Source organism: Triplophysa dalaica, chromosome 17 (assembly GCF_015846415.1).
Source record: "Triplophysa dalaica isolate WHDGS20190420 chromosome 17, ASM1584641v1, whole genome shotgun sequence".
NCBI lineage: Eukaryota > Metazoa > Chordata > Actinopteri > Cypriniformes > Nemacheilidae > Triplophysa > Triplophysa dalaica.
Genome location: NC_079558.1, coordinates 6,146,685 through 6,164,440, shown reverse-complemented (window position 1 = coordinate 6,164,440; position 17,756 = coordinate 6,146,685). Strand labels below are relative to the sequence as shown.

The 17,756-nt window shown below is 39.2% G+C and overlaps 1 protein-coding gene across 5 annotated transcripts in view; it reads left to right on the top strand.

Annotated features, from left to right (window-relative positions):
* spata20 (spermatogenesis associated 20) overlaps nt 1–17,756 on the top strand; it is a 36,357-nt gene that overhangs the window by 664 nt on the left and 17,937 nt on the right. Inside the window, exons 2-14 of one of the 5 annotated variants that reach the window (XM_056771934.1) lie at nt 981–1,066; nt 1,251–1,315; nt 1,393–1,566; nt 1,652–1,795; nt 1,984–2,185; nt 2,392–2,522; nt 3,118–3,222; nt 4,529–4,603; nt 5,375–5,587; nt 6,026–6,218; nt 7,358–7,526; nt 11,300–11,508; nt 16,231–16,430. In XM_056771934.1, the coding sequence (XP_056627912.1) occupies nt 981–1,066; nt 1,251–1,315; nt 1,393–1,566; nt 1,652–1,795; nt 1,984–2,185; nt 2,392–2,522; nt 3,118–3,222; nt 4,529–4,603; nt 5,375–5,587; nt 6,026–6,218; nt 7,358–7,526; nt 11,300–11,508; nt 16,231–16,430 (1,966 nt within the window). Of the gene's footprint in view, nt 1–946; nt 1,119–1,250; nt 1,316–1,392; nt 1,567–1,651; nt 1,796–1,983; nt 2,186–2,391; nt 2,523–3,117; nt 3,223–4,528; nt 4,604–5,374; nt 5,588–6,025; nt 6,219–7,357; nt 7,527–11,299; nt 11,509–16,230; nt 16,431–17,756 lie in introns of those variants that run through there. The other 4 variants (XM_056771933.1, XM_056771935.1, XM_056771937.1 and 1 more) reach the window with 4 other exon arrangements.

Here is a 17,756-nt window from a genome sequence, read left to right as displayed (position 1 = left end):
GACACTGGGCTGAATTCAACTCTGATCACGCACCTCACTCGCTTGCACAACCGATTATAAAACTCACGTGTTGTTAGCAATGCAGCTAGCATAAAGACTTTGTTGTGGCTTTAAATCTAGTAAACTGTCTGCTTAGAATACATTTTTGCACATCGGATCCGTATTTGAATGTCACAACGAGACTAAGATCTCCAAAACAGACTGGCAGAGTGCTAGGTTACAAAATCACAGAACTTGTTTACATGTAGGTACACTCCTGCTGTGAGATTTCAAGTTTGGCCGAAGTGTTTAAGTTTGCTGACATACATTTAAAGTGCATGCATGCTTGTTAGGCAGTATCAGTTAACACAATGTGGAAGTTTTAAGTACTGCATTGCTTTTAATGGACATGTAATAAGTTAATATGCAATGGCTTGCATGTGTAAAGGTTAAAAGGGTACTTTGCTAAATAACAATATAATTTAAAGGTGCAATGTGCACTTTTTGGAGGATCTATTGATAGAAATGCAATATAATATACAAAAGAGGTCTTCAGAGGTGTATAAAGACCTTACATAATGAAGGGTTATGTTTTTATTACCTTAAATTGAGCTATTTCTATCTACATATACCACGGGTCCCCTTGAATGGAATTCGTCATGTTGTTTCTACGGTAGCCCTAAACGGACAAACTGCTCTATAGAGGGCATTTGGTAAATAAGCTATTTCCTTCGACAAAGAAGCGAAAACGTAATCAAATCTTAGTCCTTTGTCCGCCCGGGGACCGCTTTAAAAGGGAGGGGTGGAGTGAGCCATTGATTGCATTTTGCAACATCACCACTAGATGCCACTAGCTTTCATACACTGGACCTTTAAGTGTGAAGCTTGTTTATAATCGGTTGACAGAATTGTAGCTCCTGGACCATGTCTTAATAGTGTAAAACATGGGCTGCATGCATTTTTACAGGCGATGTTCCTGATTATCCACCGCCTTTCTGTAGGTCTTCTGGAGCCGTTGGCTTCAGCATGGCATCAGGGGGTGATAGAACAACCAGATCGAAGCCTCCAAAACACACCAATCGCCTGAGTAAGGAGAAGTCCTCATATCTACTGCAGCATGCACACAACCCTGTGGATTGGTGAGGGGCTATGGGATCTTCGGGTTTTCTTTTGAACACAACCCCAGAACTTGCTTCTAGCTGTTGAGTCGACAGATTTGTAACATTTCACTAGAATTAAGCATGTTGCCTCAATATTTTGTGACTTAATAGGTATCCGTGGGGACAAGAGGCCTTTGACAAAGCAAAGAATGAAGACAAACCCATTTTTCTATCAGGTAACATATTCATGGTGGTATACTTGAAAAGATCATGGATGACTCATTTATGTTTTATTTAGAGTTCTTTGGGACAGTTTCTGTTACTGTTTCTAGTGGGTTATTCCACCTGTCACTGGTGTCACGTGATGGAGAGGGAGTCGTTTGAAGATGAGGAGATCGGAAAAATCCTCAGCAAGAACTTTGTGTGCATGAAGGTGGACAGAGAGGAGAGGCCCGACGTTGACAAAGTTTATATGACGTTTGTGCAGGTTTGAAGCAGTGAAATTGTTTTTTTTCAAACAGGAACTGCATGAAGACTTTTGCATAAATGTTTTTTACCTACTTGTTGCCCAGGCAACCAGTGGCGGCGGTGGTTGGCCAATGAGCGTGTGGCTTACACCAGATCTCAAACCATTCATAGGCGGCACATACTTCCCACCCAGAGACATGGGAAGAACACCTGGACTAAAAACGATGCTTTTGCGGATTATAGAACAAGTACGCCTAAAATCAAGTTTTATTCTTGGATTTTAATTATGTGATTATTCTATTATTTGATAAATACATAATATTAGCCTTCTTGAGGATGTTTCACATGCAAAAAGGAGAAAAGTAGCGGTTTTAACAATGTCATCGAAACCATAGTTATGATAACGATTATCTTTTCCTCTTTCTTTGTGTTTTAGTGGCAGAGTAACCGAGAAACCCTTGAGTCCAGTGGAGAGAGAGTGGTAGAAGCCCTTAGGAAGGGGACAGCAATCTCTGCCAGCCCTGGAGAAACTCCTCCATCCGGTCCAGATGTTGCCAACAGATGTTTCCGGCAGCTGGCTCGCTCCTATGAGGAAGAATACGGTGGCTTTAGAGAAGCACCCAAGTTCCCCACACCAGGTAAACAAACATGAAATCATTTTAAAAAAGATTAGTTACTAAAATTTCAAAGAACGTACTGTTTTTTAATAGTTTGGCGTTTCAATTTTGGCACACCAAACAAAGCCCATAATGCATCCTGTTAATGCACCACCTGACCGAATTACCTGTTAAAAACTTATCCACATGAAGAATACAGAATGACTTTGTGTGCTTCTTTAAAACAGTGAACCTGATGTTCCTGATGTCATTCTGGGCAGTAAATCGTGCCACCTCTGAGGGAGCAGAAGCGTTGCAGATGGCCCTTCACACTCTCAGAATGATGGCACTAGGTGGCATTCATGACCATGTGGCACAGGTAAAATGTGGGCACACTTGAATCTGTTTATTTACTTGTATATGCTGAATAGCTTGTCTTAACTCATTCGCCGCCAGCCTCTTTAAAAAATAGTTGCCAGCCTACGGCAGCGTTTTTTAACATTTTCACCCAACTTTAATGGCTCACAGTAAATTTTCTGTAAAGAAGATATGGACAAACAATATGTCAAATGAAAGAACAGAGTCTCAGCTTTTAAACCAAAGAAACCGTATTCTGCTATCTTCATGTGTTCGTTTTTTATCACTCCGTAGATGTGGGTAGGTTTCTTCAAAAATACATCATTTTGATTAAACTGCTGAGATAATTAACGTTTTTTGTCAAAGATTCCGCCGAGATTACACTCCGAACAATCATTAAAAACCACTAAACATATACGTTCTGGGATTCTGTACTTTTTCCCAGTGGTGTGTAAAAGCGCCACCTGCTGTACAACAGTACAAACACTGATTGCCGGAATAGCTCGTCTTTGGCGGGGAAGCGTTTTTTTAAAATGACGAGATAACTCGTCAATGGCGTTGAAAGAGTTAAGAGAACAAAAGAACTACTTTTCTCTCTCCATCTGTCTGCCTGTTAGGGTTTTCATCGATACTCCACAGATACCTCCTGGCATGTTCCTCACTTTGAGAAGATGTTGTATGATCAAGGACAGCTTGCTGTGGCTTATATCACTGCTTACCAGGTGAGACTGAGTGTTTTCACATTATTAAGAGTTAATAACGCTGTTTGGGTTTAAAGTGATGATAATTTTGTCATCATTTACACGTGGCGCGATGCAACAAATGACAGTAGACCTCATTAGAACCCATTAGAATTTTTTATTTTGTCCACACTGGATGCTGCACGACACCACAAGCCATGTGTCGTGTCGAACCTGTCTAACTTTCTTTCTCCCGCAGAACCCAAAAGAAGATATTTTGAAGGAAGTTGGTAACTGAACAGCACAGGCTCCCATTCACTTCTACTGTATAGACCAGTCATCCTAAATAGGCGGACCGCCTATTAATAACTTTTTATCTACATTTAGCATTAGCATTATAGGTCAGCATGTAAACATTTGTGAAAACCCAGGCTAAAGTCTCGTAATCCAATTGATTATTAGACAAAAGCATCAAAGATTAATTTCTAGCATTAATTTCCCAAAGATTTTGGTATTATTCAGTCAATATTGAAGATATTGTTATATTTGCACAGAATATTCTGTAGGATGATTTTATGAAGGACATTTTATAGGGTTTTCACAAGCAGGTTCAGATTTTGTTAAATTTTAATCTGGAAATTATTTAAAGATAGATTTAGTGAAAAGTGAAAAGGTATGGAAAGGCTAATTTAGTAAGTAACTTTGTTTTCTGTTTATGATTTTAATTGTTACATTACATTTGCTGTTTGCATGTTGTCCGTAGTTTTTTTATTTACAAATATTAATTATCAGATTAATAAGGCATTCTACTAAAGCCACAGAGCCTTTACATTCATATATCAAAATATAAAATAAATGGCCTGAAAAAAGATCATATCTTTTATACAGTATATCTAACTGGGCTAAATTTACTAAATATCTATTTATTTTCAAAAAACATATTGTCCGGACCTCCGTTTGGAAGAAAATATAAAGACCGTACCCTTGGAAATTTAATTGAATACCCCTGGTATAGACACAAACCCAATGCAAGTGAATGGGAGGCAGTTGATGACATTCTTAAAAATATATTTTTTTGTGTTCTGCCAAAGAAAAAAGTCATACAGGTTTGAAATGACAAGGGGTGAGTAAATGAAGACAGAATGTTTATTTTTGTGTGAACTATCACTTTAATAAGTTACAAACCGGTTTTGTAAAATTTTCTTTTTCTCTATTTCTAATTTATTTGCAGACAATTCAGCAATTTGCCACAATCTGTGCTAATGAAAAAGTTAAGATGATGTTCTAGATTTGTAATTGTGTATCTCTTGCATGGGTGCAGTGTTATTGTGGCTGTTGATTTCTGCAGGTGTCTGGGGAATGCCTTTTTGCAGATGTGGCTCGTGACGTGTTGCTCTACGTCTCCAGAGACCTAAGCGATAAGGTGAGACATCCGTCTGTTAGATCCACCTTTGGCCATATCAGCACAAGATTGCTTACAGTTGAAAAATCGCCCAGGTCTAAGGCCTTTTTAAGGTCAACATCAGTACAGGGCGGCGGCCATCTTATGATGATCTATGGTTTGTCATAAATAAATAACACACAATGAAAAACAGTTACCATTTGTGAAGATTTATGGCATAATTAAGAATATTAACTAGACATGCACCGATACTAAATTGATCCACCAATACACCAGTTTATTCAGAGTTCTATCTGTCAAAACCAGTACAGATATTTTGTCATGTTATTAATTCAAATAATGACTTTTAATATTGAACATTAAACTTGTGATGTTCTTAACATTTTCTATATACAGAGCACAAATTCATTGCAATTTCCTGTCTTCTTTTGATTGACAGGATATATTGGCCCTGATATATAATCTATTGGATGACATGTCGGTGCATCACTAACCTAATTTATCTGTATTGTACATGCGTGTAAGAGTTACAGTAGTTATTGTTATTAATAATATCCATTGTCTCAGTATACCAGTGTGAAAACTGTACAAGCCATTGCTGGAAACCTTCAGCAACAGTTATTCAAACTTTCTCTCAGCACTGTTTTCAACCACAACATGCACAAAAAACTTGCACCAGCCAAAAAGTAATGATCCATACATGAAACCGCTACATACCTTTGCAAACCGTCTACAAGCTGCAAAAAATAAATAAAACACGTTTGATTTTGAGCTTTGTGCTGCCCTCTGTAGTCAGGTGGCTTCTATAGCGCTGAGGATGCAGATTCCTTTCCCAAGGCTGAGTCCGCTGAGAAAAGAGAGGGAGCGTTTTGTGTGTGGACAGCAGGAGAGATCAGAGAGCTGTTTCCTGATATCGTGGAAGGCGCCACAGGGGGCGCGACACAGGCAGATATCTTTATGCATCATTATGGTGTGAAAGAGCAAGGAAATGTGGATCCCGGTCAGGTTTGAGAAGTTTTAATTTTTAAGAGCAAAAACCATTTTTAAAGTTTTCACAAAATGTTTGTTTTTATGTTCCTAACGCTAAAGCATTGCATGAGATGAGCAAAGGTCATGGGTTTTAGTTTCATGAAACACATATTGTTTAAATGCATAAATTGAATAAATAATACGTTTACGATGTAGTGACCAGTTTTTTCTTCTACAAAACATAAAAGAAGATATTTTAAAGGACGTTGGTACACAAACAACATTGGCCCCCATTGACATCCATTGTACAAACACAAAATATCTTCTTTTGTGTTTGACAGAATTTCATATAGGTCTTAAAAGCCATATGCATAAATGACAGTTCTTTGAGTGAACTTTTATTTCGGGATCTCATTAATATTCACCGTTTCCCAATTTGTTCTCACATTTGGATTCTCATTGTGTTCTTTGTAGGACCCCCACGGAGAGCTGCAGGGGCAAAATGTGCTGATCGTGCGTTACTCGGTGGAGCTCACCGCTGCTCATTTTGCCATCAGCGTGGACAGACTGTCCGATCTTTTAGCACATGCCAGGGCCAAGCTGGCTGAGGTGCGGAGGGCCCGTCCTCCTCCTCACCTAGACACCAAAATGCTTGCCTCCTGGAACGGTAAGATTGTTTGTGTCCCGAATAGAGGAAAGATGTCTGTCAGACGGTAAAATACTGGTTAAATCTCAAAGCGTCGAAGCGGGTAAACACCGTAATTAGTTTTAATTGCTTTGTTTCCTAATAGAAACAGCCATCAATTAATCAATGAAAGACACGGGCATAAAGAAAATTTGCAATACACACAGCCCCCCAGGCTCCATGTACCCCGTTCCTTTCTATGCACCTTTCGCTTTTATTGATTACGTTTAGCAGCGTTCGACAGGCTTAGTAAATGCTCTTCGTTCTAAATAGGAAAGTTATTATATTAGAGTTCTTTCATGAGACGTTTACATGTGGTGCCAGGCTTCTTAAAAGTCTTTAGAGAAGACCTCTGGGTTGTGGTCATTGCCCTCACAATCTTTAATGAAAGGATATCATGGCATTCATAGGGTTCCATGGCCCCTTTGGCGCTCCGTCTGACAAGCGCAGTCATGGAACGGTGACTAATGAGCTGATATCTTAATTAAAGAAAGCCTGGGACATTGTTTAATGAAACTGTTCCTTCCAGAGCTACGCTCCATTATATTCTTAATTCATACCGACTGGATATTGCTACCTGCAGAGTATCCCTTCACATTAATCAAAGTTGATAGGCCCACTTGCATCGCGGCGAGACGTGTTGGAGGTACAGGATCACTGAGCTCTGACAAGACTATTGTTAGTGGTTCCCGGCCCTCTGAACACATTGTGCTTTAGATCTTAGATTCATGCAGTCTTTTTACAAAGCTTGCATGTCTTGACTGGAACCTTTCGCACCTTTCTGAGTCTTATTTTAATTGACGCAAAACTTAGTCTACAGTTCATAGTGTTTGTGAAAAAGGTAACAATGTGTTGGCGCCAAAACAATAGCCTTGTGGTTAGTGCTCGAGTTCGATTCCCGTCTCGTACGCTCCTTTGCCGATTCTGCTCCCTTGTCTCTACCCAGCACTTTCCTGTCACCTCTCCCCTGTCCTATCGTAATAAAGGCAAAAGGCCCCAAAATATAAAAAAGGTAACAACCTTACAGTTTTGAAGGACAGAATTAGCTTTTTTAACTTTTGAAAAAGTTTAGCATGAAAAGCTTGTAATTGTTGTCAACTCTCATTTCTTTGGTTGTTAAGGACTGATGTTATCTGGCTTTGCACGTGTTGGAGCCGTGCTGGGAGATAAAGCTTTGCTCGAACGAGCTGAACAAGCAGCTTGCTTTCTCCGGAAACACCTGTGGGACTACGAGGACCAGAAGATTCTCCATTCCTGTTACGGTGGAAATAACATGGAAGTAGAGCAAGTGTAAGAATCCTTTATGATTCTCAAACCGTTGAATCTAGAAGTCTCGTGTATTGCATTTTAAGGTTCGTTTTGCTTCACAATCATTAGTTTCAGCATAAAAATGAAGTAAAAACCTTTTTTGGTATGAGTCCATTTTATTTGAATGACAGACTGCACTCAAGCTGGCCTGGACATCAGAACCTGATGATTCATGAAATCCCAGCATGATTCGCGAATGTCCCAAATGTCTTGTAGGCTTTAGTAGACGGAAATCTGACTATTTGTACAAAGCTCGATAAATTGCAATAATTTGCTTACATTTGACTTTCTAAATACTAATGTTCTACTTGCTTACTGTAATCACATATTATTAATATAATGCCTCATTATTATACTAAAAGAAATGTCTTTTTATTTCTTACACATTGCGATCAAAGTTTATTTGCCCTTGCAATACACCAAGACAACATATACAGCTGATGTAGGATTGACCCAGAATATGCACAAAACTAAGCTTTTCACATTTACATGATTCACTCACAAATTCGCTGGCCTTATTCTTGGGGTAGCTTCTCATTTGTACCACCCATTACAGTATTGTTGGCACATAAGGTATTCCTGATGCAAGGAGATCTATAATGGGTGAGGAAATCTATAAGTTAACATTCATCTCATTGCAGTTAATCATTCCGGACATATGCAATTATTATTAGTGAGTAATAATTTACATTTCTACATTTGGATTGCTCCTCTGAAGAATCCTGCAGAAGTGAAAATAATGCTAAGATGGGTAGCCTGAGTGTTGTAGTTTTCGAAAGTTAATTTTTATTGTAATAGATGAAATACTGTATTTCATATCTAGGCCAGGTGTAAATGCAGTTCAGGGTGAATTATTCATGAATCATCCAGTGGCCGTGCTGTTAACCTTAGAAATGTAAGAAATGGTCCAAATCTTGTTCTAGCTTTATAAAAGTCATACTGCATTGCATTGATGTGTCACTATATCTTTGAATGAGAAGCTTGCATGCTGCGAAGATAGATTTGCTCTTTGGTCTCCTGACAGCTTTGTGTGCAAGTTATGATGTGGCTTTGTTGTATTTTGAAGAGACAGTATCAGCTGGAGAACAGAGAAAATGGAATGGAGAAATCATGAGAGAGAAGTTTGTTGGAAATTGACAGATGGACTGAATTGTCTTCTTGTCTCACTAGTCTTAACATGAATTCAGGAAAGTTTAATGTCTGAAACAGAGGAGTCATATTTTATGGTAAATCTTAAAGCCTCTCTTTGGTTCATCCAACGGTTTAAGGTTTGGCTGGTCAGCATGACCCAGTTAGCTTGTGCTAATATATCTCATAATCACAAGGGGCCTCAAATATCCTTCTTCATTGACGACCATTCATAAAGTAGCCATGTATATGCAATTGCAAATAACTGCACAGATTTTTCTGAAGTCTGTCTGCTTCCTTTTATGTCTCAGCTTGGGTCTCATCAGCCAATCAGAATCATACCTCAATGCAATTTCCTGTAATTAGTCACATGGCATTTACGGTTTATGTAACTGGATAAAAAAAACGTGTCCATGAGAAAGGAAGGCAGATTTCAAATCGCAGAATTCCGAAGCTAATCAACTGCTATTAAAATGAATGGTAATGCAACTGAAAAACATTCTCCAGATATTATAGACCTTTGTATGTCCAGATTAGAGAAGCATGAGCTTTTAGGACCCAGTCTCAGCTGTTTTCATCTAAGATCTCCCCTCACTTATTGTACATGACATTCAAATAGCGCACCAGATCTGACAGCTCGAGGCAATGACATGGAAGGGGTCAGATGTTCCAGGCGCTCTCCTAACAGACACCTCACTGACATGTATCATCCTTTGGAATGCCGGTTGTCTGAACTAGGAGTGAACTAAGAACCGTAGAGGCTAAATTCCCAGCCATTTGACCCGTCTTGTCCGTCATTAAGCCGACGGCATGCTATCTTCAGACCTGTCACTATCTGTTTCTTCACACTTGGGTGGCTGCAGTGGCACCTCTTCTCAAGAGTCTGAGAACGAGTGGCGAAGAGACTCTGATGTGCTCTGATGAATCAAATTTATTTTAAACATCAAAGACTCGAACAATCTTTCTGGGTAATGTGACTTTCTCAACACAAAGACCCTGCTTAATGCCTTTGTGTGCACGTCAAGCAGTAGACATTACATAGAATCTTGGTTTTGGTCGGCGATGTCACTGTTTTGCTGAAATCTTGCACTCTTCTGTATGGAAGAGGTGTGTCGGACTAATTGACTCTGTCATTTCTCAATGATTTTCTGTCATGGATTGCAGTATCGCATTTTGGCAGAAAATCAATGCAAAGCCTCCATGATATGAAGAGAGGAGTATCGCGCTAACATAAACTATTGTAATAGACTGAAATAGGATGCAGTTCATAAAGTAACTTTATCCAGTGAATGATGCGCATTCGTCTGTCAGGAGTTGTAAATGTGTTTGCGCTCAGCTACAGTGAGAGCAAACTTCACATTTAATAAACACAGACTGTTTTGCCTTCATATTCTTTGTTATTGGTAATTTAGGTGTACGAGAACCTCAAGAAATTACTCCGTTACGTAATCGGGTTGAATCAAAGTCTCGTAAATTTTGCTCAAAACAGGTGCACCAAACTGGTTTTAGTATCAGTGAAGCCAGAATGTGGCTGTAGGGTTGTAACGCTGTCAATAATTGCAATAATTCGTAACTCTGTATTCCATACACTCTGAACAATAATTCAGTAGTCTTACTTAAGATATTAAGTCTTGTTTTCTGGTAAAAAAAAGATTAAATGCAAATTAATCTATGCTTAAAACAGCGGTTTTCAACCTTTTCGACTCCAAGCTGCCCTATTGTATTCAACAATATTCAATCAATATCCCACCAACAAAAACTCAAAATTTCTACCCAATAAAATATTTAAGAGCTTGACATTAACTGGATAAACATTCATTCGTAATAAAATTGGCTAAATCATCAAGTATTAGGCTATAAGTCATCTGGAGGCCACCTTAAAAGTCAATTGGTGGTCCCCTAGTGCACCACGACCCCCACTTGCTTAAAACATGTAAAAGTATCTGCCAATTAAAATACATTTGAGTTAAGTTTTAGGTTTTTATTAAGTTCTTAAACCAAGATTACTTTACACACCCCATTGGCAGATCTTTTTAGTTGATTTATGTATAAACTAATATCTTTGGTCATTTTGATCTCTTTAAGTAAAGGAGTAAGCAAGAATTGTAGTTATTTGTACTGGAAAACAAGAAGTTCATTTTGCAGTGCATTTCTACCAGATGCAAATAAAAGCTATGTGCGGGGAAGCGGCCAAATGAGTGTCTATGTATGTCTGTAAACTTTGTCAAGCAACTAACCTGAGGCTGCCCTTTGATTGGCTGTCATCAGATTTTCTGAGGGACATTTTTTTTTCTGTGGAACATTTACACCACGCCATATATGAATTGAGTATGTTCTTTTTGAATGTTGTTTTGAATATTCTATTATCGCATAAGTCCTGTGGCTAAACTGGTAGACTGTTGTATTAGCAGCAGACAGGTCATGGGTTCAACACCACAGGCTACTGATAAAACGTGTCCCTTGAATGCCTTTTGCTCTAAGAGGCTTTGGAAAAGCATCTGCCAAATGCATAATGAAAATGTAAAAGTCAACTCATTATTAAAACATCACATTCATTTCTTTTTCATTACAACAGAAACAGGGACGTTGACCTTCAACACTAACATTAACTGTAATGTTTTCTCCAGTGCTTCCCCCATCGCCGGGTTTCTGGATGATTATGCCTTTGTGGTGTGTGGGTTGCTGGATCTGTTCGAGGCCACGCAGAAGGTCCGCTGGCTGGAGTGGGCAGAGGAACTCCAGCAGAGACAAGATCAACTCTTCTGGGATTCTCAGGGGAGTGGATACTTCTGCAGCGATCCTTCAGATCCAACACTGCTGCTGTCACTTAAACAGGGTAAGGCACTGAAATGAGCTGCTTTATGTTTTAGAATTAGATGACAGTATCAAATCGGTTTGTTTTGTTGCTAAATTTATGGCATGAAATCAAAATAAAACATTCATATTTTTAATGGAATATTGTAGTGTTTTTTATGAATGACTTATCAGTACACTTCATTATTTTTTATTCTTCTGCCCTCACAATCTTGAATCAAATACGTTGACCTCCTCAAAATGACTTCCGGTCACGAGGAAAGGCACGAGGGCAGAGCTTTCTCCATGGGAGGGTGGCGGTGTGGAATAGTCCTCCACAATTGACTGCAAGCTAGCATTCAAATCGGCCTCCATTTTGTTAGCGACGCCCATCTTCCAAACGAACCAATCCGTTCTCAATGTGGGAAATCAAATCCCGGCCTACATTTTCTCTCATTTCTGAAGCAGTTTCACTTGGATATATACCACAATATAGATCAAAAATGTGATAGTTACTTTCGTTTCTAGGTGACTTTAAAACACACAATCTTTCTTGTACTGCTAAAGTTTAGACAGAATAAGAGGAAATATTATGAATTGAAACATATACAATATCAAATTTTCACTACACGGTTGATATGTCTAAAACAATTCAAGATCACGATACTATTGCAATATCTGTTCAAATGTAAAAGCAAATAAATAATGCATTATGTAATGGACTAGTGACAAATCAGTTAAATTCATCTTACATTTTTTATTGTCGACTATCATTTTGAGAGAGAAATAGAGAGAGAGAGAGAGAGAGAGGGATATTTAAAGCATTGTGGCTGTTGAGGCGAAACTTGAAATGGGTGCAGAATTAATTATGATATTGAAAATCTGGGTTTTTAATAAAGCGGTCAATGTCATTGTGACACACACAACAAACAAACTTTTGAGGATAAAAAATATTCTTCCACCAAGCAATGGTGTTCTTCAGAAACATTGAATCTATTTTTAAGTTATTACAAAGGAACGAAGATGCAATAACAAAGCCGTAGTAGTACAGGAATACGAATGTAATGAGTTCACAGGTGTGAGTTTCTAGATATTATTTGATAATATACTATACAACAGACATGAACACCATTTTGAGTTTTAGAGTTCTTGTTCAATTTCCATTAAGAACTGCCACACCAAAAATCTTTTAAACGGCAATATTAGTTACACTTCTTTAAAGCTTGCCATTACACAGCAGTGTGAGAGAACATCATTCTTTTTGAACTGTTCGACCTATGCAACATTTAATTTTATATCTTTATCCTCACGTCTGCTTCTGCAGGTTCGGCTGATAAATACCGCTCATCGGTTTCTGAATGTTAAGTAGATTCAATGGTGCAGTTCTAATCTAATGTAACTTTAATTCAACTTGATCAAAACTACACCTGTATGTCAGGATAGATGTGCATCAGGAGCAGAGGCCCTTTCCATTTTTATTTTGTAACTACCAGCAGCGATAGATTGGAGCGATTTGGACTGACTACGCACAAGTCAGGGCCAGAGCTCTTGGAAGTGTGTGGGTGATTATGAGTCGCATAAAAAGTGTTGATGAGGGTCTCTAGCTGTCGGTCTGCATTTAGTCTCACGTCACTACAGAGCTCAGCTGTCGCTCCATCAAACAGTCGCTCATAGCGACACCGCTGTGCTCTTATGGAACCTCGGCTGGTTCGGATAACTGTTTCAGCCTGACATGCCTCGCTAAAACCGACCGTTCCGTCCCCACGTAGCCTCATTACTGTCTCCCATCCTGTGGTAACATCCTTCATCTCTCTTATCTCCGCTTTCTCTCTCTCCATTTCTTTTCCGGCCGTCGTCTTGTTTCTGTGAAATTGTGATATCGCCTTCTCCGCCCGGCCCTTTATATTTCTGAATAAGATTTGACCGAAACAAGACAGATCCAGTACATCAAAGCCTACATTGTTAAAGCAATTGATATTTCCTTTGAGAAACCCCACACCTATTTTCTTTCATGCCGCAGATCGTTCCATCAGCATCTGTGTGACGGTAAGGTAGTTTTACGAGAGAGTGATTTTTCATGCTTTTTCTTCTATGAAAAAAAAATGATGCTTTTGAAAAGTAAGAACACCAGAGCCTGTCCCGAATGGCTCTGGTTCCATATTTTCTCCCTTTGAATCAGACTGATGTGAGCACACAGTCACACCACTGTGGGCTTTTGACTGATGTTACCGTAAAAATAGTACTGACACCAATGAGATATGGATGAGGGCAGAGAAAGCTAACTGTTATGTTTTTGTTGTTGCTGCTGATAAATTAAAATGGACACAAGGCAGATTTTTCATCTTTTCTGAGTGACTGGGCCATTATATAGTGAGCCAGCCGTACAGAGTTGGCTCCGCGAGGAGCTGTGTGGTGCCATCACGTGTCAGAGCCGAGTCCCCTCACCTCTCTCTGTCAGCGGAAGACGGATTGCCTCCCGAAGCATCTGCCACTCTGTGTTTTACGACTGGCCCAAACTAGACGAAACCAAAACCAGTTGGTTTTGCTGTTTTATAGAAACCACAGGCAGTGTAGCAGCTTTAGCTTAAAAAATAAATGAGGAATGAGGTTTGGGCTGAGGTATTTTGGGTGTTTTTGTTATTGTAATACGGTTAAAATTAGGGAAGGAGGCGGGAACCGGCGAACATTCAAATAAAGTTTTTAATTAAATAAACAAACAAAAACACTGACGTAAAATGCCGGCAGCCACCTCACGGTCGACTGCCGGACACATGAAGATAAATACATACTTAAACATGTCCGGGACCGGTCCTTTCTCGGCGGCAGTCCTGTCGATTTGTCCTTTTATGCTCCCGAACTCCTCCGTGGGAGATGCGGGACCACTGCGCGCACAGCTGATTTCCACTATCACTCACGCCACCGGCCCCAACCCACGGCTCCCGTCCCGCCTTCCTCGTTACAGTTATGTTTTTGAATATAGTAAAAATATTTTGTACTTTTGCCTTTAGGGTCTCCTGGAAAATGCCTCCATACAAGTTTATAATTTGAAATTTTGATGTGACGTCTGATTTTGTTTGTGATGAAATGGATAATTAGGATTGTTTTACCTCATGACAAAGACATGAAGTATTTTAGCGCTGATGCAACAAAGAGTCGATAATTTACATTAGGTGTAATAGGGCTGTCACAATATCAGATTTTCACTTAACAGTTATCATGGGCAAAATAATTCACGGTTACAATATATTATCATAATATCTATTTTTCTTAAATGAAGAAGTTAACCTAAAATCATCTTTAATTTTGCTTATTTTGGGTTGTCTCCCTTTTTGGCCAACACATCTTACGTTTGTAAGCATGTAGCTCTTAAAGGGACAGTTCAACCACAAATAAAAATTCTGTCATCATTTACTCACCCTTGAGTTGGGAGAAAGAGAACGATATTTGGAAGAATGTTTGTAACCAAACAGTTCTTGCCACCATTGACTAACATAGTAGGAAAAATTGCGTTCTAAATTTCTTTGTTCTGTTAAACACAAAAGAAGATATTTTTAAGAATGTAGAAAAGCAAACACTTCTGGGGCACTTTTGACTGCCATTGTACGTTATCAGATTTGGAACAACTTGAGGTTCAGTAAATGATGGGGTAAACTGTTTCTTACAGGAAAAGCTTTAAACGGATGCTAAATTATTTACGTGTAGAACTAACAGGTTATCAATAATACATTTTAATATCACGGGTATTGACAATACCTGTACATTGTTTCCCCCCTAGTTTGTAATTGATGATTTGTGTTGATGCCAAAAAGAATGATGGGAAATTAAGTCTTTTTATAAAAAATTACTGGCTATTACCTGGCCACCTTTAAAAAAAAGTTCATGTCACGCTACTACTTTTGTAACATGAACTCATTGTAAAAGGAAAAGTGACATCTAGTGGATAGTAGTAGCAATAACATTCACGTTAACGAATGTTCAGTGCTTGCGGGAGAATCGATATTGAATTGACTGCATTTTTGCCCAGCTCTAAATCAAAAGTACACAAAATACCACCAAATCTAAATGATACCATCAAGATTTACATTTCACGTACGATCAATACCACTTTGATTGTTTTTCTGTTTTTTTAAAGACACTCCCCATACTAGTAAATAAAATCTAGCGTTTTATTTATCTCCATACTTGCCATTGATGTGCACAAAAATATGATCATTCTGACTTGGCAGTGAAAGCCCCTTTTTTTTTGTATGTGTGTCTGTGTGGTGCTTGTCTCTTACAAGAATGGCGGTTGCAGATATCATCTGCATGTGTTTGGTTGGGATAGCATTACTGTTATTCATCAGTCGTCGCTTCGGTGTCTCTCAGTAGATGCAGTCAACTCATTACGTTGTGGCACGAGAACCCACTCCTATCAGCCCCTCCACACACACATACACCAACAGAGTGCAGATAAAGTAAATCAGCTCACAGCTCTGGAGCCACTTCACTTGCGATACCAGCCACTTTTAGCCCTGTGTGACCTGATAAAGGGGTCCAGGTTGAATTGTTTTTTTTGGACAATCAGTGTTATGATGCCGTTTTTCCAATGCTGTACTGTTTACCTGGGAAACATGCAGGTTGTTTACCCGTAGCTCACCTGGTGAAGCGTGGCACTGAAGGTTATGGGTTTTATTCCCAGGAAGCACGTTGACATGTATATTCATAAATTGCACTGTGTGTAACTTTGGATTAAAAACCATGAATTTATATTTTAATTTTTTATCAGATCAAGACGGTGCTGAGCCCAGCGCAAACTCAGTCTCGGCTATGAACTTGCTGCGGCTCTCCCACCTCACAGACAGGCGGGACTGGATTCAATCTTCTCATCATCTATTGGCTGCCTTCTCTGATAGACTGCTTAAGGTGCCAATCGCCCTTCCAGACATGGTTCGAAGTCTCATGGCCCAACATTACTCCCTTAAACAGGTAACTTAATTCTGTCCACTGGTATGGAATATGAGACAAAGTTTCTTTGTTGCTATCATGTTCATCTTGCATCAAGCTTACATTCATTATACTTGCATTAGATGGTCATGGGTTTGATTCCCATATAACACAACTACTGACAAATAAAAATAAAGTAATGTTTATTAAAATAAAAATACATATGCAATGGAGAGGATCGTATATGACGTATTTTTGTAGGCTAACCCGGAAGTTAGCTGCGCTGGTTGCCTCGCCCGAAAGCCAATGCATTTTCCCATAGACTGAGCTCCGTGATTAACAAATGTTTATGATATTTACACGTTTTGTCTATCAAGATATTCTTTACAAATCAACACAACATTTGTTACTTTTAAAGCCGAAATGAAGTAAAAAAGCTAACACGATGCTATGAACAGACTGCACTTAAGGTTGCTCGATATCAACGTCACCACCACCAAGCCTACGACAACTCTTTCAAACTTTAACAAAAATGTGTTCCCTGGTATATTATTACTCCGTGAATGAATCTGCATCTAGGTTTTAAGAGATTTGTGCCCATGTTGCATAGTCTTACGTACCTGCCAAAGGAAGTAGCTACTTGAACCGGAAGTCCTAAAATACTAACTCGCTTCCGGGTTTTGCACACAAAAATGCGTCATCTCGGAGCCTCCCTATCAAGGATTATTCTGCGGTTAGAGCTAAAGGCCCGTGGTAGCGCCCCCATGTGGCTTAAAGGTAGTATAGTTATTTCAATCTCTGTTGTTTCTCAAAGTTTCTGTAGCTCTTTCTGTAGATGACGATTGATGAAGTGACTGAGATCCTCAATGATTTGTCTCACCTTAGTCCTGTTGTGTCTGGGAAGATGCCCTGCGGGTGGATCGTTACACCCCAGGTGATCTGCACGGTTGACCGCACCACCCTCTGCAGGTTTTTACGGTCTTGTATGGCGCTGCTTCTGTACAGTAATACAGCCTGACAGGGTGCTTTCAATTGTGCACACATGGTACAATGATCACAGTGTTCCAGAGTCATCCTGAATTTCCTCAGGCATGGTTGGGCAATGTCAAGTTATCAGTGATCCTTGTAGTACCTGAAGTTACCTAGCCAAGGGCCTTATTGATCATAAAGCGGTTATATATTCTCTCAGGTTATTTCACATAATCTGATATTGATAGCTTCAAATATGTTTTCACCTCAACAGTGTCTTAAAGGAGTGGTTTTCAAACTTTTTAAAGAGCAACCCTTAAAAAAAAGAATAAGATTAGACCACCCCCCTCTCTCTGTCTATTCATAATATAATATATAATTACGTGTGCGCACGCGTTT